At 36.8% G+C, this 27,103-nt stretch overlaps 1 protein-coding gene and 1 long non-coding RNA gene across 25 annotated transcripts in view; both read left to right on the top strand.

Annotated features, from left to right (window-relative positions):
* Positions 1-27,103, top strand: part of MAGI2 (membrane associated guanylate kinase, WW and PDZ domain containing 2) — a 696,944-nt gene that overhangs the window by 586,817 nt on the left and 83,024 nt on the right. For 22 of the 24 annotated variants that reach the window (XM_077783658.2, XM_077783650.2, XM_085569310.1 and 19 more), the window contains 2 exons: positions 21,040-21,071; positions 25,265-25,454. In XM_077783658.2, coding sequence (XP_077639784.2) covers positions 21,040-21,071; positions 25,265-25,454 — 222 coding nt within the window. The remainder of the gene's footprint in view (positions 1-21,039; positions 21,072-25,264; positions 25,455-27,103) is intronic. The other 2 variants (XM_077783653.2, XM_077783651.2) reach the window with 1 other exon arrangement.
* LOC146763509 (uncharacterized) lies at positions 9,552-18,964 on the top strand. The gene is made up of 2 exons (XR_014952046.1): positions 9,552-15,323; positions 16,916-18,964. It is a non-coding gene; the product is annotated as an uncharacterized LOC146763509 (long non-coding RNA).

Raw genomic sequence — 27,103 nt, 5'->3', positions numbered from 1 at the left:
GGTACATGGGAGAGCCTACTGCAATACTGAGGGATGAAGAAAAATGGGTTTTTTTCCCAGTCACCCATAGTCTAGTTTCTAAGTGAATCTCACCTTCTTCAGAGGAGATTTGGGAAATCTCAGCCTAAGGATGGAGAGCTACAAAGCTGGACTCTAAAAAAGTACTATACAACCTGTGCTTGTGTACTGAGGCATGTCTGAAGTTTAGTCTCAATGTGATGAACAATGTTTTTGTTGGTTCAGTATAATGTAATGTCCTATTAAACAGCATTTGTTGTCAAAGTACATTGTGTAGACGTTGTGATGTGGTGATTTGTAAAACAGTGCAATATTTTATAGTAATAAAGTAAGCTAATACACTGTGAAACAAGTGACTACATTATCTATTGTACTACAGACTTGAGACACAGCACTGGAGAGATGGGAAGGTGTGCTTTTCAGGCACTTCCTAAGCCACAAAACTCTCTTGGCCCCTATGGTTTGCAAATCCAGTAAAAATGCAGACACTAAATTAGTCTGTTAAATGAGATATTAATACCTGTACAATTATTGGAGCAATTTTCATTTACAGTCTTAAAAAGGGAAGGAAGGCTTTAACAATGGTTATGCTTGCCCTTTATGATTCATGCTGAACATTTTTTTTTTAATAAACCAAGATTATAATATTTATTAAATACAACACTGACTTCTCAGGAAGCCTTTGGCTGACCCATAATTCAAAGACAATCAAAATCAGCACCAGGATACATACCCCTTTGTTGTGTCACCTTCAGTTTACAGTCAAAAAAAAGGACATGGAAGCCAAAACTGCCAGGTACAAATTCTGAAAGTTGATTCCCATGTCCAAGCAGATTACTAAAGGAAATAAATTGCTTTCCAAAGCCAAATGTTTCATAAGTTGGAACAATATTTCAACACAGAAGAAACATACTGTGCAGTGTTCCTGTTTGGTAAATGAGAGAAATATTGACTTTTATTTCTTTGGTACCTCTTAATACTAAGCTAAAAGAAGGCAAACTTTCTTTACACACATTCCCAGGGTCACCTTATTTTTAGTGTGTATTTCAGATTCGTGCAAATTATACTCAATGGACTTTTTAGAATATTTTTTCTATAATATAAGAATTTTTAAATTTTATTTCATGTGTTCTAGGTAGAGCACATCTAAAAATTCTTGGATAATTAGAAAAATACTCTGTATGCATGAATACAAGCACAGATGTAAAATCTCTGAATGAGAAAATATTTTAATGACCTTTACATCTAATCTATCAATTAATTTCTATTTCTATAATTAGGGTTTTTTCATAGCAGAAAATTTGATAATGTTTTAATTTAATAAATGATGACAATAGCAATAGTAGTAGTAATAATATTAATAATAATGCCATTTTCCTTAAAGAATTTGTTTAAATTATTAAGTAATACTTCAAGGATTATTTGGCATCATAGAAAAGGTTTGCTGATTATGGGAATATCACAGTATTATCTATATTTTAATAGTTTCACTAAATTCACTCATCAATATAAAGCAATATCTTTTTCTTACAACCCCTGCATAACTTCTGTGTTTTAACTTGTTCTCAATAAATATGATTATTTTAGGCATCTGGGGCCAAGCAGTACCTCTCTACTGCAATATCAAATATCTGAAGTACAGCAAAAGACGCCTTAACCCGTTCCTTAAGGGGAAAAAAAAATGAATAGTTGAGGAACTGTAAATACAATCCTAGTAGAGTAGTGTACGAAGACCCAGGTTCTCTTTTGTATCACTCTCTGCATCCTCACACAATTTAATATCTTGTGTTCTCTGGAATAAGTATGAGGAAGTATTTAGTGAAAATGGAAAGATTCTGGGAAAATGTTTAGCCAAAATGTAGGATGATTACATTGATGGAAGGCCCTAGAGCAGCCCAGAGAGAATTCTGGGACAAGTCCACAGGGCTTTGATCTGTGCCCAGTGAGAGCCAATAAATGTGGCAGAGTCAAAGACAGTCATCTCCATCCAGTTTCTGCCATTCTTCACCAGCTTTTTCTGTGTTTTTACCCAGTCCTTTCTCACTCTGCATGTTTATTGCTTGTCATTCTGGCTCCATTTTCCTTCATTTGGCAACTCAGAGAAGATGCCATTCTTGAATGTCAGCCCAGTCTTTGAATTTAGTCTTGCTTTGAGCAAGAGATTGACCTAGCTGAATTCCAACTGTCCCTTCCAATATAAACACTTAGAATATTCCATGGTTCACCATACTTCTCACATTTAGGCCAAGGGTGCTAAAAGAGACCATCTCTGAGCAAATAATCATCTGGATAATTTTAAACTTCTTCCGCAGTAATTCTCAGGAAGAAAGAGAAGCGTTTTAATCTTGTTTCCATATTACACCATTCTGAATATATATTTCTTTATATATGAAAGTTATTTAAAAGTCAATGGAAGCAGGAAGAATGGTGACATGCTTTTTGATGTCAGCTTGCCAGATGTGTTCCTTGCAATTAAATAAACAACAAACTATTCTCACACTGTAATTGAAAAATAATGCAATGTTTATTTACTTTTTTGGTAGCATCTGTGAGAGATCTCAGGGGCTTGTGGGTTTGGCTCTAAAATACAAACATTTGGAGAGTCTGATGTTGCTAATATTCACTGAATGACCACGAACTGGAATGATTATTTCTACTGAAGTTAATCTTGAATAAGCAAGAGGTTTTTCTTGTAATTTGTTCATTGCATATCAGACTTTTAACTTTATCAAGTTCTTTATCCCAAAAGCATCACATTAGAATGTGTTGTATTAAAAAAAAAGAACCATCTATATACAGCTTCAGTCATAAAGGTCTTTTTTAAGCATTCATATCATAGTGATTAATTGATTCTATGTTTTTTTCACATGTTCCTAAAGACAGATAAGCTGAAAATCTTTTGCATGCAACATCCTTCAGCCTTTCTTCCCAGTCTTGCCTTGCAACACATACTGCCACGTTCTCCTCAGCACTTGTTATCAGGGATCCTGTGTAGGCAGCTACAGTGAATCCTTCTTCATCTGTTCTGAGAAGCAAGCAGGGATTCTTTGTGGTGAGGGAAATAGGCATCTCTATCATTCAGCTTCTGTAAATATCTAAAGTAGCTGAAATCAGTAATATTCTAAAATAATCTATTCTTCCCTGTTGATTATTAAAGTTTTAGAAACTCACCTACCAACATTTCAAATTTAAATTTCTACTCACTTTTGGTCAGAAGAATCCCAACTTAACTGTAAAACAATTTTATTTCTAGTCTACATGAGTCAAAATACTTACCCCTACAGCCAGTTGTGAAAAATAACCAGTGGTGGAAGATGATTTAATAATTTTATGCAGTCACTGTCTAGGCAGCTTGTTCTCTGGATTTGTCCATTATGCTCCACAGATTGGAGAGAAGTCTGGATGAGAACCTTGGGTTAACTGACAAGTTATCTGACAAGCCAGATGAACAAGGGTGCACAGGATGAGTCCTGCCCACACGTCAGAGGCAAGCATAGGTAATGATCAAAGTTATTAAAACCCCCTGCACTATTGCAAAAGCTGAAAGCTGTCTCATGCAGTAAGGCTAAATCTGGAATCCCATTCATGCTACTGTAGAAAACAGTCTGGATTTCTTTATGAAAGTGAAGTTAGAAATATAGAGTACATACAATATTTTTATTAAATATAAATTAATATCTTTATTAATATTTCAAATTTTGTTATAAAATTTAATTGGTTTTATATAATGGACTTTTGTAAGACTTTTGTCTTTACATGCAAGAGTTCCACTCCTTATCTAAAAATGGAAACAAGTAAATTAATATGGCTTACATTAGATTGAAAGATTGCTTCACTTACCAATCTTTTAATATAATTATAAGTAGGAAATCAGTAAGGTAATTTATTTTTAATGAACTATCTCTAGGAAAAGTTCTTGGATTCTGACTAAATGCACTTTCTTTGCAAGTCCTGTAGAAAACATAAATTCAATACTGGTAGACTTCGCAGTTGGCAGGGAATTTGTCATTTAATAGATAAGATTACTGATAAAGTTTAATGTGGAATGCTTAATAAGCTAAGCATCAGCAAACAGGAAGTGTTTTTATCCAGTCATTGCAAATTAATTCCTGAAAGAGAGCAAGGAATGCAACCCAAACCTGTAAAGGTGCTTTTTAAACATTATTTCTGGGCACAACATCACAATGAAAAAAGGCAGACTCAGCAAAACTTCTTAAACTAAAGGTTTTGTTTAGATTTTCTTAGTAAGATGACATTAGTAAACCACTTTATTGCACTTATTATTAATGTTAAGAATATCAGTGAGGTCCTGTTCCAGATTGTCTTTCCCTGCTTCTTCATAGCTGTCCTTCCTTTTTATTTTTCCATTTTTTTCCTATTAACTTCCAAGCTTCTATGTGACACTTCCATATACTATGCAAAGCATCTTGTAGATGTCTTGTCTTTTACTAAAGTTTCTTTTTTTTTTGTTACACCTGAAAAAATGGGATTTCTATAGTATTTTCCTTGCAGTTCTTCATTAGCAAAAGTAATGGCTGATTCAATTGTCCACATACAAGGTGGATGGAAAGATGTTTCCTTATTGCCTTATTCTTATAATAGATCTCATTTCCTGTGCAGACAATTAGGCATGTAATTTCAGGATTGATTTCCTGTGAGGAATCTTCCAAGGAGCTTGTAAAAATTAAAGAAAAGGAATTTGCTTGGGGAAAGTAGTCTAAAACAGAGCTGAAAGGATAGAAACCGCCTAGTGAAGAATGAAACATTCAGAAGAGATGTTTTGGGTCACATAAAGAGTACTGGTAGGAGCCGTGTTTTTTCAGCAGATAGGAGGCACAGTCCCTGTCCTACAGATCTGGGTATCAGACTCTATTAGCTATAAAACTGCTGCAGAGACATTTGTGGTTACCATGAGTAAATATTTACCCAAAACAGCTGCAGCCATCTTCTGTGACAAATAGGTAACAGCAGTCTGATGGAGAGATCTCTGGTTTCTTCCAAGTGTGTAGGCTTCATTCCTCTGAGAAGTGCCTGAGTTAGGCAGGTCCTTCTGCAGTGAGGACCTTTCTGAGGTCCTGATGGAGAGACATTTGCAGGGGCTGGGGGTTCTGAGCAAGTGAAGAAGGGTCAGGGCAGAAAGCTGGAGATCTACAGCCCAATCCAGCAGCCTGCTGAGAGGAGCCAAGCGCAGACATGTGGGCTGCCAGCGGAATGGGATGAAAATCTGGGGACTAGCAGGGACTACCCAGAGCTTTTCACAGCTCAGAGTCACTGATTTCACTGGAATCAAGGACCTCTAATGTAGGGACATGGTGAGCAGGACAAGCCATTCCGAAGTTTCTTTGGTTTCTATGTTCTCCAGTCAATGATTTTACATCTTCCCTATTTGAAAACATAAGTATTTAGTTCTGTTATGATAAAGCTCAGTGGTTTGGGTTTTTGTTTGGTTAGATGTATAATCAAGCCTTTGGAGATGTTATAAGAAGGAGTCTAGCCAGTTCTAGATAAAATCTTTGCCCAGCCTGAGATCAAGATTATGTGGAAAGAAAACACCAAATTAAAACCTGCTATTTTTCCACAAAATATAATTTCTTCACCAGTTTGGTATATCCTTTACCTTGCAGATTAAAGGCTTGATTTGTGGAGCTAAGAACTGAAGCTGCTTTTTCTTCTGAACTAATAGCCATTTCTGTAGCTATTTAATTGTGCATTACTAATGAAGAAACAAAAATCACACTGAAATTCTAGCATTTTCAGAGATTTTTACAGAAAATGAAAGTTCTGCTGCACCATTTTTACAATTTGGGGTGACAAAGACAAAAAATATATGCATTACTATAATTATGAAATCAGAATAAAAGAGATTCGAACTGAAATATACTTCTATCACTTTCTCTTTTGCAACTTAAAGCTATGAAATTTATATTTAAAAAAAAAACACAGACATCAAAGAAATAAAAAATAATAGTGGTTTAGAATTTAATATAATAAATAAGAAAATAATAGTTTCATTTATTGAAAATAATGTTTCAAATTTAAAAAAAACACTAATTTAGGAAAGAAAAATTAATGCCTCTGAAATTTTGCATGTGGGAGATCAGGCCTAGTCTCTAGAGAGTGAGTGTTAATTCTGAAGTACTCAAAAGCTTTTTCATTTTTGTTCCTCTCTGGTGTCTGAAAGATAAATTGCAGTGTAACAACATATATACTTTTGTCACTAAATTTAAATGCATCCATTGCAGATTACTGGTGTAGAATTGAAATTCAGTTACATTTCTAACTTTCTCCTAGTAGGAAATGGGATGAATAAAAAATCATGAGTTGTGTTTCTACAGAGCTACCCATTTTTTATTCAGTAATATGTGATAGCTACTTGCACACTGGTTTGGTTTTTTTTTCTATATGCATCAAGAATAAATAAACTTTACCAGATTAAGGAGATTTGCCATGGGTAAATTATGGGTATTTGCCATGTCTCCCATTTGAGGTCTCTTTGTATGGCAGAACACACTACTTTCAGAACATTCTTCAGAGTAAAAATTGTCCTATTGGGAGTCTGAAAACAACTTTTTTTTTTGCTTTCTCTTGCATAATGATTTTATTTTCAAATTTCAGCAATTAATTCTGAATTACTAACTTCTGAGTAGATGGCAATATAATTTTTTTTAATTAGAATGGATTTGTAATTTGTTTCTTCTATCCTATGAGTCCTAAAGCTTTTTTAAAAATTCACCAAAGAACATCTACTGAGAAGTATAGAAACTTAATCTAGAACTGTTGGTTGCCTGATAGATCAAAAACTTTTTGATGGTATGAAAAGCAAAAGCCTGCTTATAACAGAGTAAATTACTTCAGTTTCCATGTTATGAGGGACATCTAATATTTAGTGCTTGCTAAATATCAAATGATCCTGCTAAATGTTAAATGGTCAGAAGGTATTTTGTCTTGAACCTAAATAGAAATTGCATCTGAGATCTGATTAATTCTGTTATTTTGCAAATTAAATGTTCTATACATTCTGGAAATGCATCTGCTTTTCACAGAAATGGTATTAGAGAATTACCATTAATCAATGAAAACTTCCTTTGACAAAATGCTCTAATTTGAATTTAAATTCTTCTTTCCTTTCCTCTGAAGTAGACCCTTTTTTGTTGATCCCTGCAACATAAATTATACTCCTTAAGTTAGCTTGTTAGAGTTAATTTTTTTTTTTTTTTTTAAAGAGCACCAGGGGAAATTTCCTCTACAAACAATTTCCTATCCTATCATTTTGGGATTATACACCAGTAAGCCTGTAGGGTGGCTGGGTAAAAAGCATGCACATCTACGTTTAGTGTCATTTTCTTTCTCTGTTGTCTGGGGAAACCCAAGAAGAAAGTATCATGACCATCACAGATTAACTGTGCTATTCATCCAGATTCCTCCAGCCAGCTATGTTCTTCAGGCATAAATTCAGTTTTTGTCTTGTCATCAAATGGGGATACTGAGGTATGAGGGTAGACTGAAGAAGATGGTTTATGGATCCAAAGATTACGTACAAGTTTGTTTTCTTATGCAGTAAATTCTGATTTTAAATAAGGAGGGACATGCATGCAATGTATCCCAGCATGTCTTTCTAAAAATGCTAATTTTTAAGGTCCACAAAGTGCTTCACGGTTGTCAGCACCATAATCTCCTCTGTTTAACTTGTCATGTTTATGTACTGTTCCAATTTTCTTGGTATTGAGGGGTTTATTTTCCATTATGTTGGACATGTCATCTAACTCAAGTCTGAAACCAATTTGTGTTCCTCTGAGAGACACAGCAATGTCACAGAGAAAAAAAAAATCAACCTATTCACAGTTTTTCTTCTTTTTCCTTCTAATACATTCATTTAATACTTATCAGTTCCCAACTATCTTGTCAGGATCCTTTTTCAGCATCATTTTTTAGTGTTCTGTTCATTAACTTTTAAAGTCCTGCGCAGGACCACGTGTGACCAGCACATAATCTAAACATCATAAAATTCACATCAATACTGTTCCTCTCTCATTAGACTTCAGGACACAGCTGTTCTTTATGTTAATTGCTCAACTCCAAACTCTCAGGAATTCATAAAAAATTGACATTCCTTAACGGGTTTTTTTGCAAGTCAGGTCAGTTTGGTCGATTTATCATGCTTTATACTCTTCAATGTTCTATACTGCAATAATATCATGTCCATCGATCATTACTCTCTCATTTTTTTTCTTTCAGGCTCCTGTGGTCCTATGCTAAGCCATCTGAACTTCATGCCATTTTAACCAGTATAATTTAAATCACTTAAATGATCAGCAAAGCTTTTACTAATTAAGTTTTGTTCTTCTTGAAAAGTACTAAGAATTACCTCCTGAGTGGGAATGTGAAAGCAAAGACATTTATCTCTACTAGGTACGTGTCAGAGTCAACAATATCAAATCTTCAGTAGCTCAAAGCAAAGCATCTTAGCTGGAGGTTCAACCAGGGGACTGCAAATTTAGAACTTCACTGTTCTTTTCACAGTTTTGTTACCCTTTGTACATGGGCTTTCCACTAATATCCCTGGCTAGATATTCTGCTTTTCAACACTAAATGTTGTATTTTCACATCTAAGAGTTAACCATGTAAACTTTGGTCTTGTGGTAAGTTTTTCTTCTCCAGTTGGTCTTCTTCACAGTCTCCAACTATTTGTCAATCTTTCTGTTCTAACTGAATCCCTATAGCCAGGAATAAGCTCATTTGTCAAGCTAGTGTGAAGGAGCAGGAAATTGGAAATTAATTATTCCTTTGAATAACATCTGGATCCAAAGCATCAAATAATCATGCTATTTCTTATCCCCAGCTTTCACCACTGTGGCCAAGTGGCATGATTACCTTTTTATGATGTTGCCATTGAGTGTTTGTCATTCCATCATGTGGTATGAAAATGAGTTGATTATGGTTAACACACCTGAGCTCCTGACACTATCCATTTCCACAGAACAGATTTCAAAAGCAAATTAATAAAATTTAGAACCATGCAGACAGCTTGATGCCTATTAAACACTAAATACTGAAGTTACTGCTATGTAATTTAATAATGACAAGCAATCAGAGGAAACCAGGAGGTTCTCTAAGTCTCATAATTACACTTATTTGTTGCTTTATGCTGAACTTTTGTCCATTGCTCCCAAATCAGAGAAATCAGGAGGAGGGACACTCTGAGCTCATTAGCAATGTCCAGGGGCATCTGAAATGCACTGGCATACCAAGAAATCTTCACTGGAATGGCAGAGTAAGATGACAACTGAAGCTCTGAAGTCTTCCACGGATTCTGTGTCATACCTGCCAGTCTAGGATTTCTGAATAACATTAGGTCTGGCACCCTGGATACAAGACCTGTGTTTCTGCATCTGTGTTAAGGTCCTAATTCACAGACTATGACATGGAAATTTACTTGTCTGAATATCAATATCTAAATCTGGAATAAGTGTTTGTATGTCTATTATAACTGATGGCATGTAGGCATCCTATTCTATTGAGATGCCCCACCTTTTGTCACAGTTGACAACACTGGGAAGATACACATGCAAGCAAAAAATGGAATTTTTTTATGTTTTTCCTCACAGTTGAAGTCATTTTGTGAATGCATTTTCATGAAGAGGACTTTAGGACACTTTATTAAAACAACTTATGCGCCATCTAGATTTTAACAGAAAATATTTGGAACATGCCTTGATATTTATCAATGTGACATACTATAATGCACTGTGAGATTTCTTTATTTGGCTTAGAAAGTGTTAAAACTTAAATGGGAGCAGAATCTAAACACATGAAAAAGCAGAGAGAGTGATATAGTTAGGCAGAGTTTCTGACTGTCAGAGAGCTCCAAAAATATGATGCAGTATTCCTGAAAAGTTTTTGAGGCTTAAATTAGTTTTCACTAAAGCCAGGCTGAGTTGTCAGACATGTTCTTAGCAAGCATACAAAGTCTTTATGGGTATGGCAGCACTTGCAGACCCTTCTAGAATCAACAGCCACAAGCTGTCAGGGTTCTGAAGTCTCAATTTATATTCCAAATGATGTTGCTGGTTCTGTGTGTATGACACATACCAGGCTTTTCACCTTGCCGCGTTGGCTCTGCTCAGGGGAGTTGCACTCAATAATATATTTTCCCTGAGACAAGGCACTGCTTTCATTACCAATTCTTACAGCATTAGAGCAGTACAGTCAAGAGTGTAATTACTCATCTGGAAAGAGAACCAGTGACACTGGTTTTAGCAGCAGTCATTGGACAATGGACATGAGCAAACCTGGAGATTCTTCAGGGAAAATTTCCCTTCAGGCAAACAAAAGGTTCTTTTTCATGTCTGTAAGAAAAATATACCCTTGACCTTTTCAAAATGTAGATAGAAGCAACAACCTGTAAGCAAACATCTGAGATGTCTTGTTCATCATGTATGGGTACCTATACATGCAGGCTTTTCCTAATTGAGTTAGTATTTAAATAAAAATACATATTCTTAGACTTCAGAGAGGAAAATAACAGTTCACAGAATACTACCTGCATGTCCAAAACAAAAACTAGGATAAGAACCTTAGGATTTGAACTTTTAGTAGAAACTTCTGTCATAAAAAGAGACAAGGTTCTTCCTCAATTCCATAAGATAACTTTTTCTACTCCAGGTCAAGTTTTCCCAGTAAAATCTGTTCTGCAGCAGCATTTTCTCTATTCCAAAACATGACTGTCCTTCAGATAATATAGTTTGCTATCAGCAAGGAAATAAATCTGTAGTAGAATCACACTGTTCTGGTAATCAGTGTCTGAAAAGACAGTTTGTGTAAAAATGAGACATTCTATAGGTGTTTAGTATCTAACTTTGTCCTTGGAAAATAATTCATTCTTGTTGACCACATAAAAAGCTTGTCCAAAAAATGTATTTTTCATTTCCACAACTTGAGATTTTTATTATTTTTTCAACCTCTAATATATTTACGCATCAGAAACTAACTGTTGCATTTGGTTCTGCATTATATTAGATATGATGCAAAAATTCTCTGCCTCACATCCAGATTAATTAGGACATGGTACTTGTTGGGTTTTTTTTCCTCGTTTCATAAATTATTTTAAATCTCTGACTGATAAGCAATTCACAGAGCTGTAGCAGCTAAGGAAAATAAATACCTGTATGTCCATTAGAATGTAAATTAACTCATTACTATGCCTGCTCCTGACCTTTTCTGATGGCTGTATTCTTGCTAACAAAGACTCTTTGCTATTCATGAAAGTGAAATTTAATGGTAGCTTGAGATTCTCTGGTGTATTTTAGATTACATTCTGATAGACTCAGGTGACCAGTGAGGGTTCCAGCTTGAACAGCAAATACTTCTAGCATTCATGACTTTGAATAGCTATCCTTTTTCTAATTTTTGTGAAGATTTGAATATTGCTGAAAATTTGTTGCTTAAGCAGGCAAGGTCGGTGAAACTTCATGAACTGCACAAAAAGGGCTCCTATGTTTAAAATGTTGACTATTGATAGTACCTGATCTCACAGTCATTTAAGATTTTGTATCAGCTCTATAAACAGAGAAACTTAGAATCATAAAAAGGTTTAGATTGAAAATACCTTAAGATCTTCAAGGCCAACCATTAACCCAGCACTGCGAAGTCCATCATTAAACCATGTCCTGAAGTACCACATTTACACATCTTCTAAATGCCTCCAGGGATAGTGACTCCACAAAGTCCCGGGGCAGCATGTTCCTCTGCTTGGCAGTTCTTTAGGTGGAGAAATTCCAAATATATAATCCATATTTGTGTAACTTTAGGCCATTTTCTCTTGTCAGAACTCCTGTTATTTGGGAAAAGAGACCACCACCTCACCAGAACCTCCTACCTGAAATGTGTAGAGCAAAAAGGTCCCCCCTGAGCCTCACTGCCTCCAGGTTCAACACCCCCACCTCCCTCAGCTCCTCATCAGACTTGTGCTTCAACTCCTTCACTGGCCCTATGCAAGCCCTTCTCTGGATCCATTCCAGTACCTCAATGTTTTTCTTGTCCTGAGAGGTCCAAAATTGATTCAAGGTATGGCCTCACCCTTGCTGAGCAAAGGGGAGTGATCATTGCCCTGGGCCTGCTGGCCACACTATTGCTGATACAAGTTAGGATGCTAACGTCTTCATCCTGGTTGGGTGGTCTAGAAAAGATTCCCACCATGTTATCTATCTAGTTGGCCTTACCCCTGATTCTTAAACATTCCACTGTGTCATCATATCACTCTGGACAGTCAAGACAGCCCCCAACATACAGAGCTGCCCCTTCCTTGCCTGTCTCTTCTGAAGAGTTTGCAATCCATTGCAGCAGTCCAGTCATCTGAGTCATCCCACCACATTTCTGTGGTGGCAGCTATATCATAGCTTTCCTGCAGTACCAAGAGCTGTGCTTCCAGCTCTTCCTGTTTGCTGCCTGGGCTGTGTGCAGTGGTGTAGCCATTCTCCAGCTGGGCTATTGATCCTGCCACCTTTTTGGGGGGAGAAGCCCTAATTCATGTGTGACCACTGTCAGCTGCTTCCATGGTTTCTAGCACATTAATAACCCTCATGTCTTTGCTGCTGCGTGGACCCATCTCCTACCTCCACTGAGACACCAGACCAGAGGACTTCGCTAGCACACTGTCCCTCAGTGACATGCAGCATCCAGGGTTATGTCTAGCAAGCCTGGTTTTATGCCTTACCCCTTTCAAATCCAGTTTAAATCTCTTTCAGAGTCCTGCTATCTCTTCTCTGAAGTCCTGGTGTTCTCCAAACTAACCCATGATCAAAAAAACAAAACCCACATTTGTGCTGGTGACATCAGGCTCAGAGCCAAGGATTGATCTGCTGATTCTTCCTGTTTCTTCTGTAATAATCTTCTGCAAATGTACAAATAGAGCAGAACACTACCTGTGCTTCTGATCCCATAACCACTCATCCCAAGGTCCTGAAGTCTTGATTTCCCTCTAACTTCTTGTAGCAGCTTCATTACTGCCTACCTGAGAAATTAATATTAGGGCTGTGTGAGGGTAGGAAGCTTTCTCTTCATATCCTTAACCAAGGCTGCAGGGAGGCAACAGGCTTCCATAAAAAGTGTGTCCGGGTGGATATGACAGTCTGGTCAGAGAGAGAGAAAGCCAAATAAGCTTTTCCATGAATTGGTCTGGAAACTTCAGGGGGGCTGGAGAGAAAGAATTTTAAACAATCTGCAGGTGGTGTTTTTAATATGATCATTTTCCTCATAAGTTGTTTACCCCAAAGGGTATCTTCCTAATTAGACAGTCATGTGAAATGTGTTGATTAAATCACCAATCAGGTCCACCTGTACCCTGAGGTCTGAATAAACTGACTGCGTTTTGGTCTCTTAGCTTCCTCATCTGAGTCTGTGTCCTTTCTGACTCAATGGTGGCAGGTCTGGGCTCCATATTCTGTTCACTTCAGAAGAGATTTTCCTGTGATGATGACCCATCTTTGTTTTGGGAGGTAGTCTGGGCACAGGGAGCAGGTCAACTTGACATGCCCATGCTGGATGAAGCACCAGCCTTGTTATGTTTGGTTCCACTTGCAGAGCCTCATACCTGCTATGCCTGGATACCTGGAGAGGTGAGGCAGTGCCAGAGGAGACATGCACTTGGCAGGCACACAATCCCTTATGTCACTGTGTTCAGCCAGGGGGAGAGGATAACAAATTCTCTCTATCATGTGTCTTATCTATCTGGGGAGCCTGTCCCTGGGAATACAGGGAGTGAAGGTAAGAGCACAGTGCTAAAAACACCGAGGTCATGAGCTCAGTCCCTGGATGGGCCATTCACTTAGATTTGGACTTGATGATCCCAACTTGATGTGTCCAACTCAGAGTATTCTGAGATTCCAGTAGTCTGATACTCTTACACTCCCCCTGATTCCTCAGCATATTCACTTCCTCACAGAGGTGTTACTGAGCTCCTCACTGTGCCAAAAGTCCTGGCACCGGGGTGGCAGTATGCTCCCACTGGAGTTCCACCTGGGCAGCTGTGTTCCTCATGCTGGGTGCAGACTTAGAGAGGCCATCTCTTTCTTCTTGTAGCTGGCAGGGTTTTAGCACCATTCCTGTGTGCCCTTCTGTGCCAGCTGCCACCAGACTGTCACATCATGCCCTTGGTGCCACACCATGCCCTGTGTGACCACCCTGCTGATGGTACTTCTGGCCCCCAGAGATCCCAGTGGGTTTCTCTTATCCTTTGGAGGAATGCTTGGCCTGGTGCTCCTGGTCCTGTCAGCCATGGCATGAGCTGCAGGCTGCTGTTGGCCCTCCTCCAAGCTTCCCAAGCTCAGACAATGCCCCTGTGCACCTCACTGGAGCACTCCACAGCCGATCATGTCAGCACCAGAGCCACTCGCCTCAGCAACTTCACTAGGATGAGATCAGCTACATTTTCCTAAAGTACTCCTCTACTTCTACATAGTTTCTGAAAAACTTCTGTCTCACATTTTGTGCTATGCGTGAAGAAATCTGAAACTCTTAAGAGCTGAAATAAAGACTTGGACTCGTGATGCCCCCAAGTCATCTGGAGTAGAGATAAGCCAGACAGGGTGGTACCTTGATGGGATAAAGATCTAGCTGACCTTCCTTTGAACAGTCCCTGCTTTTTGCTCATACCTTCATAGATTGTCTGAGGAATGCACTCATTCTTTGGGATCACTTTTCATAGGTGTCGTAGGCCAAAGAGTGAAAAACAGTGATGATTTAAACTGGAGCACTACTTCTGCTGCAGTTTCACTTGGGTTGAGAACAGGAGCAATCAAGTAGTGGCGCATAAAGCAAAATACCAGCACAAGCAACTACTGAGAATCTGTTTGTACCATTGTGAGTCTTTTTTCAGGAAAAAGTGGGTTAATAACATCTGAGCATATGTATATAGCCATAAAGAAGACAGAGATATTTCTCAGTTTATTAATGTGAACCTGCATTTGCTACAACCAATGCCTGTAACCCACCTTCATGCCACTGCTACACAGTGCTCTGTCAGTTACTTGCCATGCTGCTGGTGTGTAGCCTACTGCAAGGGAAAAGGCACTGGCTCTAAAGACATGGAATGTTGTGGCCTGCTCAAAGGTAGTGGGTCATTCATCTCACTCTGATGTGGGATGTGTTGATTTTTGACCCATTGCATCAGGTGCCATCCCAGCTAAAGACCAAATGGATCCTCCACAGCATGGCACCATCTCTCTGAAGGACAGCTGACAGCAGGAGTAGCTAACTATGCTTCAAGAGCTAGAGCTTGCAGTCTTCTTACACCTACTCTTTATTTCAAGGTAAATCAACTTTTTGTTGTTGCTAGAGTAAGAGCTCAATATTTAGAGCCATTTGAAAAAGATAGACCTTTGAAAAATATTATGTAATAATGATTGATTTTATTATAAATGGAACTACTAATTTCCATTCCCTATACATCATCTGATACTTTAATTGACATGCTCAACTGAAACTTTTTGTCACCTGCTTGTTTTCATAAGTATTATTTCCATTTATTTTCATTCATTGTCTCCTTTTAGATTTTGTTTACTACAGTATATAAATTAATTGAATGTACTACGTCTCATTGATCATATTCTTTTCCTTAAAAGGGGAAAATATTTGAAGAGTAATTGAATTAATGGTATATATTTGTGCTATATACACACAAAAAATTACCTCTCCCACAAGTATTCTCAGAATTTTAGCTGTATGATATTTTAGATCTTAATGAGTTAACTCAATGGTAGCATTAGCTCTGTGCACCCAATCTGACCACGCCTAATACAGTTTAACAAAAGGCAAACATACAGAGGGAGAAACCAGGTGTAATGTGAATGGTAAGAAAGTTCCTTTAACCCTGCTAAAGGTGAACACCTGAGTCTGAACTCTCAGTGTTATCACCTGTCACATCCATTTGAAGTTTATGATTATTTGATACCTTTGGAAATCAGGCCCATGTAGACAACTGATAGACATCTCAGGGATTCCAGTAAGAGAAGGAAAAAAGCACAGAAAATAAATCTAGTGTTACAGTAAATTTATCCAGTAACTTTTCTAGAAAGAAAACTTTTGCTTGAAGTGTTGTCACATGGATGTTGATAAGGTGCCCATGGAGTCAGTTAATGCTCTGGGAGTGCTCATCAGCCATCTGTTCAGTGACTTCCAAGCATCTTGGAAGGAGAAAGGTCTGTTCAGTGCTTAAGACAGCTTTGCTCAGAAAGCCATATGCAACAAGGATATTAAAGCACAAAAAACTCCCAAGAAGCCCAGTGAAAGCTAGTGGGCTTTCACCCATTAAAAGTGAAAGTGTGACAAGTGATGTGGAGGGATGTTGACTCACCCTGAATGTTGCTTTAGATTAAAAGGCTTTGTGTTGCTGTTGAGTTCCTCCCTGCAGCACACGCCATCACTGCAGAAATCAAACTGTTCCCAGGCTTCACTTTAATTATCCATACACATCTGCCACAGAGCTGAACATTGTTAAAAATCCTGTGACTTAGCAATAGCTATGTTAGTTACTTATGATTCTACAAGATACGAAGAACTTCTCCAGGAAACAATGCAAAATAGTGAGAATAATGAAGATGGAAATGAAGCAAAAATCATCCCCATGGGAGCAGACTAAAACCAAGGGCTGGTTTTGTATTACTGACTTTACAGAATTTGCCAAAAACCCGAATCGGAAACTAATCAAAACTCTGTCTTGCAAATGCTCTAAGTCCTGCCTGATAAGCTGCTTTTAGAAAACTAAACTTTTCAACAGTAAATCCTTGCTGAAGTGTAAAGCACATGATATCTGTAAGAATATTTTTCAACAAAAGCATACTTAAATTTGTCTATAAGAGGAAATAGATACAATGAGTGTGATGTGATTTGTCTTTTGTTACAGGATATCTTCATCAAAAAGGAGAAGTACAGTAAACTGAAGCTGGAATTTGCCTTGATCTGAAAAAAAAAAAAAAAAAAAAAAGAAAAGAAAAAAGTTTTTCTTCCTGCTACATTTGAATCCAAAATTTGTTTTCAGTTCACAGTGTTTTTTAGTTAAGTTACAACATAGAAACTATCACAGCTCTGATTTCCAGGGAAGCTCATTTTGGAAGGTGGTAAATACAACTTAAAAAGCAATCTCAAAAATAATTTTTGTAACACTGCTTTATGAGAAACTGTAAGTCTGGTTTTTAGAAGACATAGGGTTGTTACTGTACCTCGGCTTATTTTTTTGAAATTAAACAATTAAAATGTTCATATGTGTTGGCCACCAGCTGCTGTACCTTATTACAGTTTAAATAGCCAACATGGAATAAGGTATCATTCTCAAAGCTAATTTTGCAGAAGCATATGAGGTTATGTATTTTTATTGTTGTACACCATGTAACCACAGTGTTTTCCTGCTAGCACCTGGCTGAATGGTGGTGGTTGCTCTTTAACAAAAGCCAGTAATGCCACTCTCATTCCCAAAACTGATGCAGACCTGTACTGGCTGTCTTTACAAGGAGTGTTAATAAAAAAGATAAAGAAATCTTCAAGAAATAGACTACAGCTTGTGTGGTGAGGTTACCAGACAAGGTAGGGGTGGCTGTAAGGCACAGGGGTGAGCCAAAAGCCACTCATGGTAAGAACTGCATTAAATATTTTTAGGTGGAATCTAAGTGGACTTATGCTATTTCAAATTTTAGACATGTATGTGGATACGGAGGTGAGAGGTGTTCATATGTAAATGTACAAAATATTTTCAGTTACTCAAGTTTTTATGAAGATATCGCAAGTTGGACAGCAGGGAGCTGGGAGTGTGGGGAGGGAGAAGCAGAAACCTGGAAGTGGAATGGGATTGTAAAAGCTTATCCAGTATATGTTTCCGTTTGGATGTGAGTTATCAGAAGGCTGGGCAGTATTAGTATTGTATTAGTACTCAAAATAAGTTGAAAGCTGCATTTTTTTGGAGAACAAATTTGAGCCCTGTTGATAAATCAGTATCTGCATATGAACTGTTGCCAGTCTGCTGGCAGCTGTCATTCAGGTGGGATCCTGCTCTCCCTGGTGGGGAGTGCTCACATGGTATGTAAGGAGCACCAGAAATTCAAGGGAAAATGTGGTGTGAAGTGAGGTCAAACTAAATGAAAGTCCACTTCTCATTGTCCTGTAGATGTGGCTGCACACAGCCAACACTGCTGAGTGGACACTGAATATACATTATTAAGGTATATTTTTCTGCTGAGATTTTTAAAGCTCAGTTTTCTACATGCAGGGGATTTGCTCCTGTACTCATGCAGAGTACTATTTAAAAGTGAAAATTAGAAGGAGGATTGCAGCATGCTCAAGAAAGTGCATTTGGCTTCTATGTCTCTTCATCTGAACTTTCATTTTCTCTTGCAGTATGCTACATATGCAATATTCTCTTGAATTCTTGAATTTACAGCATTTGTTGCATGTGTTTAAATACTGGTGATAATTCTGGATGCTTGGTACACAACAATTATCCATGATCAGTCTTATATTGAATAACTGATAATGCTATATATTCTATAAAAGTCAGTTTTGTTTACATTGGGAAAAGGATATTTAGTTCAGTTGTGAGTGTAGATCTTATGTGAGACAATATTAAAATTGTCAAGAAACATGTAAAAGAGGTAATGTAAAGTTCCTTTATGGAACTAGGTCTTTGCCCCTTTAGTCTAGCACCTAATCTGTGACAGAGGTGAGAGTTTATGTAATTTTACATGAGGTCAAGGTGTAGCAGATGAAATTAAATCAGAAGAATGGATTTTACTATTAGTCCCAAGGTTTGTTACCTTTAAGGATGGTTGCTTCTATAACATCCTTTTGAACACATATGGATCTCAATTTTTTTTTTCCCCCTTTGGATTTTTTACTTCTCTGGCATCCCATATCTGTTAGTTTTCTTAACATAATTTCATGCTGTGTGAATAAATATTGCCTTTTATTTCTTGAGTGTAGATGTTGTCATTTGTATGTTGCAGTCTGTGCCCATAATCACCAAGCTAAATATAGGTTTATATTATCTTTGTTTAAATGAATAATTGATTTTTTTTTTTAATTGAGGGACTTCTTAAAAAAATCTTGACTTGATGTATATGACATTGTTTATTTGATTTTTAGACACTTATTATATTTTTAATTGATAGTAAAATTTTTATGGTATCTCCAGCATAACTTATTTTTAGGTGGAGATAGTAAATAAATATAGAAAAAAGACCTTTCCATTTAATCAGGAGTAATTTTTCATGACAGTAAGTTATGGGAGATGCACCAGTATCAATGGGTAAGGAGTATTTCCTCTACCAGTATTTTTTGAACAACCAATCAGGGTAGTAAGTTGATTTGGGCAAGTTTCTAGTCTTATCTTTAGCTCAGAGAGGAAAGTACTTTTTAGTTTTCACTCTTATTAACAGTACAGAAGAATAGTGGGTAATAAAAAGGTAGCCATCTGCCATCCAATAAGTTATTAAATAAGTTTCTGCTACAGAATCCTTAATACTGAAACTGATTAAAGAAAGTGATGTACAAGTCAGATCTATCAAGGATGGCTGTTATCTCAGCTTGAGTTTGCAGATGGAAAGAAATCTGTCCACTTGTTAATAAAGAAGTTTTTATCCTGGCACTCTAGAGTCAGTAAACATAAAACTTTCCAGGATTATTTTTTTTCAATAGACCTTTTTTTAAAATAAAGCACATCAGCATTACTAAGTAGCCAGTATTTCACTACAAATGGCTCAAGTGCTTTTATACTGCAAGATATCTCAGTCACAATTAATTATGTATCAGGGCAGAAAAAATTACCTCATTATCACTGAATTCTACAAATCTTAAATATATGTTCAAATATAATTCCTGTTGTGATTTTTCTGTAGAAAGATACTATGCTAATGCTCTCATAATTTTTAATTTTCTTTTTAGACTTACTTTAGAAAAAGAAATAATGAAGTCAGTACTACTCTTTCAGCTGAATTAATTTTTTGAATGAAAGAGCAGACCTCCTATTAGATATCTCACTTTAAGCGCCATTTCTGTTTCTGACAAAACAAATGAACTCTGTTATTCGCTTTTAATCTTACCTAGGAAGGTCCACAGACTATTTTTTTTAACTTGCTATTAAAGTGAGAATGAGTTTTTTTAATGAAAGCTATGTTGAAAGCTGGTATTTTAAAAAATATAAGCTAATATCCTTTGTAAGGCTTCTTTTTATTTAATACTTTGTAAAGATTTTTACCATTGTACCGCATAAGATAGGAACAGTGTTTTCAATGAGTGTTTCAAACCATTTCCTTTTATGAAAAAGACATATCTGGAGTTTTAAACATTTGTAAGCTACAAGAGTTGAAATTTAGGAAAGTCACTGAAGCAAGTTATCAATCACTTAATAACTAAGGAAAAGGAGCTAACTACTTGTGTAAAAGAGGTAGTCATGCATGACTTCTTGCTAAGACCAAAACCAGGACAATATCAAAATAAGCAATACTCTTGAGACTTGGCCACCTTATCTAGACTAATGAAACAGTTATTTTTCTTCAGGCTTTTCTTCTAAAAAAATCTCTTGTATTATTAGGTTTTGTTGATGGGATGTTCTGAATGCTTCTTCCTAAAGGTGCGACTGCATTTGACACATCAATACCAGGTCATTTGGTGTCTTATCCAATGTCCACCAAGACATTTGGAAATCCTTTTGATTAGTTCTTTTAATTTCAACCTAATCCCATGCTGTTTGTTAAGTATGGCAATGATCTCAATAGCTCTACTTGCATACATATATATATGTGTATATATATATATATGTATGTATGTATATATATATATATGTATGTATATATATTTCTATCTATTTTTCTTAGAAATTATCCCTCGTGTTTTGTGTTTTCACCCCTTGTGTGTAGAGAATTTTCATATCTATCAATATTATCTGCAGACCTGAATGAGAATGGGAGCGTAGACACCACTTAGCCTCCATTCTTTGTGCATCAGAAAAAAACTGCTAACATTATTTTTTGTTTATTTCAGGTTTCTTTTCTCCATGGAAAACTCCAAAGCCTGTAAGTTCCCTTTCAAAATTGTATGCATTGAGTTCATAAGATGGCTGTCATGCAAAGCAAATTTCTGTAGACTTTCATCTGCCCACCCCGTTCCCAGCTCGTGGGACACCTCTCAGCAGTGCCCCAGCTAGCTCCAAGTGACACAGCACCAGGGCTGGCCTCCCTGATAAGCTCTGTTGACTCAGAGTCTGCCAGAAGTGGTCTGGAAAAAGGAAAACCATCATGTTAAGATAGGTGGCATGAACCAGAAATGTAGTGGCTTAAAAATAAGAGTTCTGGAGGAGAAGACAGCAGAAATTAGTCCAGTCTAGTCTTCTAGCTGGCAAATTCTTTGTATTTAACAACATGCATTTTTTCTGGTTTATTGTTATTCTTTCTTACATTAGGAGATCTAGAGCTCAAATAGTCACACTTCAAATAAGATCTTGGGCAAGATAACTGAGGTGCTTTTTAATCTACTTTCCTCTGTTTCTGTGATTTTGACAGTAAAACCCAAGGTGTAAAGACTTCCCACTCTAAAACTGGAAGCAATGACTGTGTTTATACTGCTGACACCACATTATATAATATTTTGAATTTGTGACAACATTCATAGTATAAAAAGAATTCATGAGCTACTATTTTTGGCTGTCTGGATTGTTTTATTGTTAGACGGGATTGTTTTGTCTTTGTTTTTTTTTTTTTAATTTGGCTTTTTAATTGACATTTTACAGACAGAGTAATTCTTAATTCTCTACAAGGGTGTGTAGAGGAAATAGATCCTGAAGATTCCTAAGAGCAATGGGAATAACAATAGCAATACTTTTTAAAGGTCTTAGAGCCTTCTTACTGGGGAGCAGGTAGAGGAAGTGCATTTCATCTGAACAACTTTACATATTCTCATATTGGAACATGGCACGCTTACATTTTGCCAAAATAATTTTTCTACCCTGTCAAGTACAAATAGCAATTAATCAGCTGATGCAACTTTGTCAGACTGCTTCAGCTTATGGTGGTTTTGCTGTAAAAGGTTAGTCTGTATACAATATATTGGAATAAGTATTGCAAAAGTTGCTTTGTTTATCTATGTAGCAGGACACTTGTGAGACTAGATCAGATTATTAAAGGCTGGCTTGCTCTCACCAGTTTAAGAATCCTGAAAGGCTGGGTTGTTCAACTTTTAATCTCAGATAAAAAGTGAGGAAATAGATAGCTTGGTGTCAAAGATCCATATTTGAAGACCTCCTCCTGTCCATACTTAGCCTTTTATGTACACATCAAATATATAAATATCAGTGTATTTATTGTTGATTATTTTCTGCAACATTTCATTATATGAGCAGTATGGTAGTTCATGTTCAATGAACTTGCCAATAATCAGGAGCCAGAAAAACAGCCTGAGTTGATGCAGTTTTTCATGCAATGGTGTGAGGAAAACCAGGGCTCGCAGAATAATATAGCACCATTTGTGCTGTACCTGCAGGCAGACTGAAGGCTCACAGATACTCTATTTTGGAGTAATCTCAGCAAGACATTTCACTAATGATTAACCAAGTTAAGATAGTGTGAATGCCTCTATTTGTCACCACTTTTAACTAGATAAATAGTCAGACATAAATTTCTCATGTCCAAGGCCTGAAGATAAGATTGAAACCAAGGTTTAGAAAGCCTCCCCAACACCTCAGCACAGCCTCTATCTGTGTAACTGCAAAGGAAAACAAAGTAACCTGGGGTAACAGATCTTTCCAATGTATATCATGTATATCTTATATATGTATATCATGTATAATATTAGTGCAAAATGACCATGAGCAATGTCACCAAACCATTGCCCCAATTTGGATTTGATGCCCTGCACTCACTACTGTCCTTACTTTCAAGAGTGCTTTCTTTTCTGATAACTTCCATTACTGAAAACTAGTCAACTGTTTAATTAGTTGCTGTGGGTTTGGGAGATATAATTCCCCTTCTGTTTATCTGCTTATTTAGCTGATTGAATTTAACACTTGAAGATTTAGAGCTAACCAGCAAGCAAGAGTTAGACATATGAGAGGGATGCAGTAGGGTTTTGTCAATTGATCTTCAGTTTCCTGTCCTTTCTCCAGGGTAAAGTTTGCTCATCAAAGATAATTATATTTTCCTTTCTTTTTTAAAATCTTTCTGAGTATTTTAATTTTCTCTGGTTTCGCATTTTGAAAGAGGTAAGTGATCTATTTCCCCAGCACTTTCCAAGAAATTAGGAATCTTTCACTTCTAGACAAACATGTCCTGGCATGTCTTTCATCTTCATAATGATAAGATAGTTTGGTTTCACTGGCTTGTGCTCTTCTTTTAGATTCCTAAGGGAAGGTAAAGCCTATAGATATTTTTCTGGTAATTTCCTTCATCATAAGGAGCTTGAATTGAGCCTAGTTCTTCTTTCCTATTTAGACATAGGGGTCATAATCAGGTGTGTTTCTAGAGACCTCTGAATTTACAGTTCCATAATGCAATTATATAATGTATGTGTGTTTGTAGCTACTGGAGGTAATTTCTCTAGGGCTGTCAGAAGTAGTGCTGTGCTGTTCATGTGACTTACCACACAGGCTAATTTACCTAAAGGACTATTATTTGCAGAAGATAAATTTATCTTGGTGCAAGGAGTGCCTGAAGGTACCCAAGGTAAATTCCTGAGCTATTTCAATGGCAACTCAGGTATTTCCATATCCCATTGTATTGCACAGAATGTATATACTTATAGTTTTGAATGAACCAGCCCTACTTACTGCTGAAATTCTGACAGGAACACATCTTGAGTTATAATAATACTTTGTAAAATAATTAGGCCAATATCTATAATCAATTTTTCTTAAGAGCCTAAGAAGGTCAGATCACCTGGGATATGCAGCAGGATAGTTATTCAGCATATTCACCAGGAGGACACTAAAACATCTATAGTCCACACATACCTGGTGTGAAAAAAGCCTGATGCTATTAATCATCAGAACAGAGAGTAAAGCCTACCTGCTGACCCAAACACCTTCTGAAACCAAGGAACTAAAGACAAACGAGAGTCACAGAATTTGTAGAGCAAGCTCACTGTTAACCTGCAATCATCTTTGATAAAGCTTCACTGATACAACAATATAAGTCAGTGGAATTTAATTACAGATCAGTTTGTTTCCAAGAGGCATTTTTTTCTGTAATTGCCATTGTTGGGTTCTGTGTGAGAATACACTGTTCCAGAGGCTTTACCACCCTTGTCCTCAGGAGGGGTTATAGGAATAGCTAAGTACTCATTTCCTGAGATAAACATTTGTGTTTTGTTTAATTTAGGCTCTTCAAAGAAATTTGCTAATGCAATTTGATTAGTAGCCAACTTCTTCAAAAAATAAAAAAGCAGATCCTCAAGCCTTCTTTTGCACAGCCTATTATATCTTCAAGCTTGATGTACATGTAAGACTGCTAAAGACAGTCTTGAAGAAAGTGTGAACTGAGGTGTCTTTCATGCATAGACAATAGGCTGTTGTAGGCTTTCCTGTAAATGCCCTGGAAGAGTTGAAAGCCTTATCCTGTGCTTGGTTGTGTAATGCCACTTTAGTGGGTTTTTTGGAACACTAGATGGTTGAATACGTGCTGTAATAATTTTCTCTTAGGTTTTGATTTGTTTTGATTTTCTTTTGATTTTGTTTTTTTTTTTTAATCTTCAGCTGGAGCTGTAAATTCTGCTCCCAATTACGGTTATCTCATTCTCCCTGGGCAGATAGTTATTTTCATGTATTCTCAGAAAATACAGCATTGAGGTCATTCACTTGCTACACAGTCTGTCCTTTCTTTGTTAAGCACTACCTTCATGTATGTTATGTATTTTGACTAATCTAATAATTGTGTCTTTACAAACTCGCAGATTCTACCTTTAGCAATTTCTACTTGTAGCAAATAATTTCCAGTAGCTCAGCACATTCTGTAAGAGGCACTCCACATGCTTCAGAGGTAATGCTGGGCATAATCTTACCTGAGAAAGGTTGCATCTTGCCATAAGCAGCAAATTAAGGAGTAAATTTAACCAAGTCACTTTATAAACAGCACAAGACACACCTTTCATTCAAAAGGGAGCAAATAGATTTAATAATTTTACAAAACACATCCTCAACAAAAATCACTGCCTTTGGTCTCATTGAGGAAGCCACAGTTTTTGCAAAACTTCATTTTTATTCTCTCTGTTTTTATTCCAGATGATGGAACGATGGGAGAATCAAGGCAGCCCTCAAACAAGTGTGTCTGCTCCAGCTATGCCACAGAATATTCCCTATCCACCCACTCTTCACAGGAGTTCATTTCCTGATTCAACAGAGGCCTTTGATCCACGAAAACCTGACCCATATGAGCTGTATGAGAAATCAAGAGCTATTTATGAAAGTAGGCGTAAGTGAAAGCTCTCTTAACCCTGCTGGCTATTTAGTATTTGAAATTTTGCCTTTGAATGTGTCACTGTTTACATGATTTTCTGTAATTATCTTTTGTAGTTTAAAGAAACTATATTTCTTTCCAGTAAATAGAGGCTATTGTAAATGTTTCAAAAATTGTACACTTGCATATTTTCTTAATCTTACCTAGATTCTCATATTTGACTTTCATAGGTGTTTTTTCCGTATATTTTTAATCTTCCCAGTTTGACTGTTATGTCCTTGGTGAAGCACAGTATATGTCCCACCACATTTTACTGTGGTTTTTTTCCTTTATAGTCAACCAAAAGGAAGATGGGAATTTATCAATGAGAAAAAAAAGAGTTTCACCTACTTTCACTTCAAAGTGACATTTTTTTAAAGAAATTTCAAATGTATTTGTTTTTATAAAATGTCTTTAATAAGTTTTCACATTGCCCTTGGAAGTTAGAAAGTAACCCATAGCATGAAGTACTATTTGAAGGCCTATACAAAACAGTACTGACCCATTGAGATGCTCATCTTGATTTAATTTCTCATGTTTTTGAAAATATAGCCCATATTTTTGACAGTAAGAATAAAAGGGCTTAGACTTATTTACACTTTTTGTAAAGAACATTTTAGCTAAAAATATTGTTCTAAATTGTCTTCAGCATTTGCACTTAAGATAAAATTTTTAAATTATTTTTAATTTACATTTTTACTGAAAGCTTCCATTCCAAATCTTCCACTGCCATTGCTTGCATATGCTACTTTTCAATTCATTTTGTGGAACCCTTGAGCCTACAGACCAAAATATGCTAAAAATGACACATAAAATATTGGAGCTGATTCAGAGCAGTCCATTAATATTCATTAGGCCCAGAGACCTGGCATGTTCACATTTCTTCTGTATGCAAAGGGGTAGTCTGAAGGAAATACATTATGGTCCCCAACACTGGGTTAATGCCATTCTTACTGGCCTTGGCCTATACATCAGTTGCAGCATCAGCATCTCCTCTTTGGCTTTGGTATTCCCAGTCCCCACAAGAATGGATATTCTGGAGGAACACCAGAGTTCATTTTACATCAACTCCAAGTAAAACCCGATCTATTCTCAAAGCTGCATGTCATATTCCTCAGTTCTTTGCCACTGTGCCCAGTGCCACCATCTTCTGCCACACTGATCCTATTAGGAGAACACTTTTCAATATAGATTGTCATCCTAAAACTCACTTTCCATAATACAGATTTTTTTTTTGAGGGAGACAGTTAATGTTTTATTTAACTCTATGTACTTAAATAAACTGCTGACTTCTTTGAGGAATATCAGGTATCTTACTCACCCTAAATATGGATTTGAGATCTTACTTAGACCCCTGTAAAAAAAGTATTTACTCTTCAATTATAAACTGTTAGGGATAGAAACTAAACTTTCTAGTATATTTACAAACACCATGTAGTCCATGTTGGCTGGTATTCCCAAGACAATGTACAAAAAAGAGACTATAATTTTTGAAATTTTAAAACTCACTGAAGTACGGATCAGGATACTGTGTGGAGTAGGCCAGGTAGGTTTGAAAGAAGTAGGACTATTTTTGAGCAAAGATTGGAAATAGTTTTCAGGCATCTCCCCTCTTTCACTTTCTC

This window comes from Lonchura striata, chromosome 1A (genome assembly GCF_050655825.1).
Source record: "Lonchura striata isolate lonStrDom1 chromosome 1A, ASM5065582v1, whole genome shotgun sequence".
Classification (NCBI taxonomy): Eukaryota; Metazoa; Chordata; class Aves; order Passeriformes; family Estrildidae; genus Lonchura; species Lonchura striata.
The sequence above is the reverse complement of the archived record's forward strand: the minus strand, read 5'-3'. Positions and strand labels throughout refer to the sequence as shown.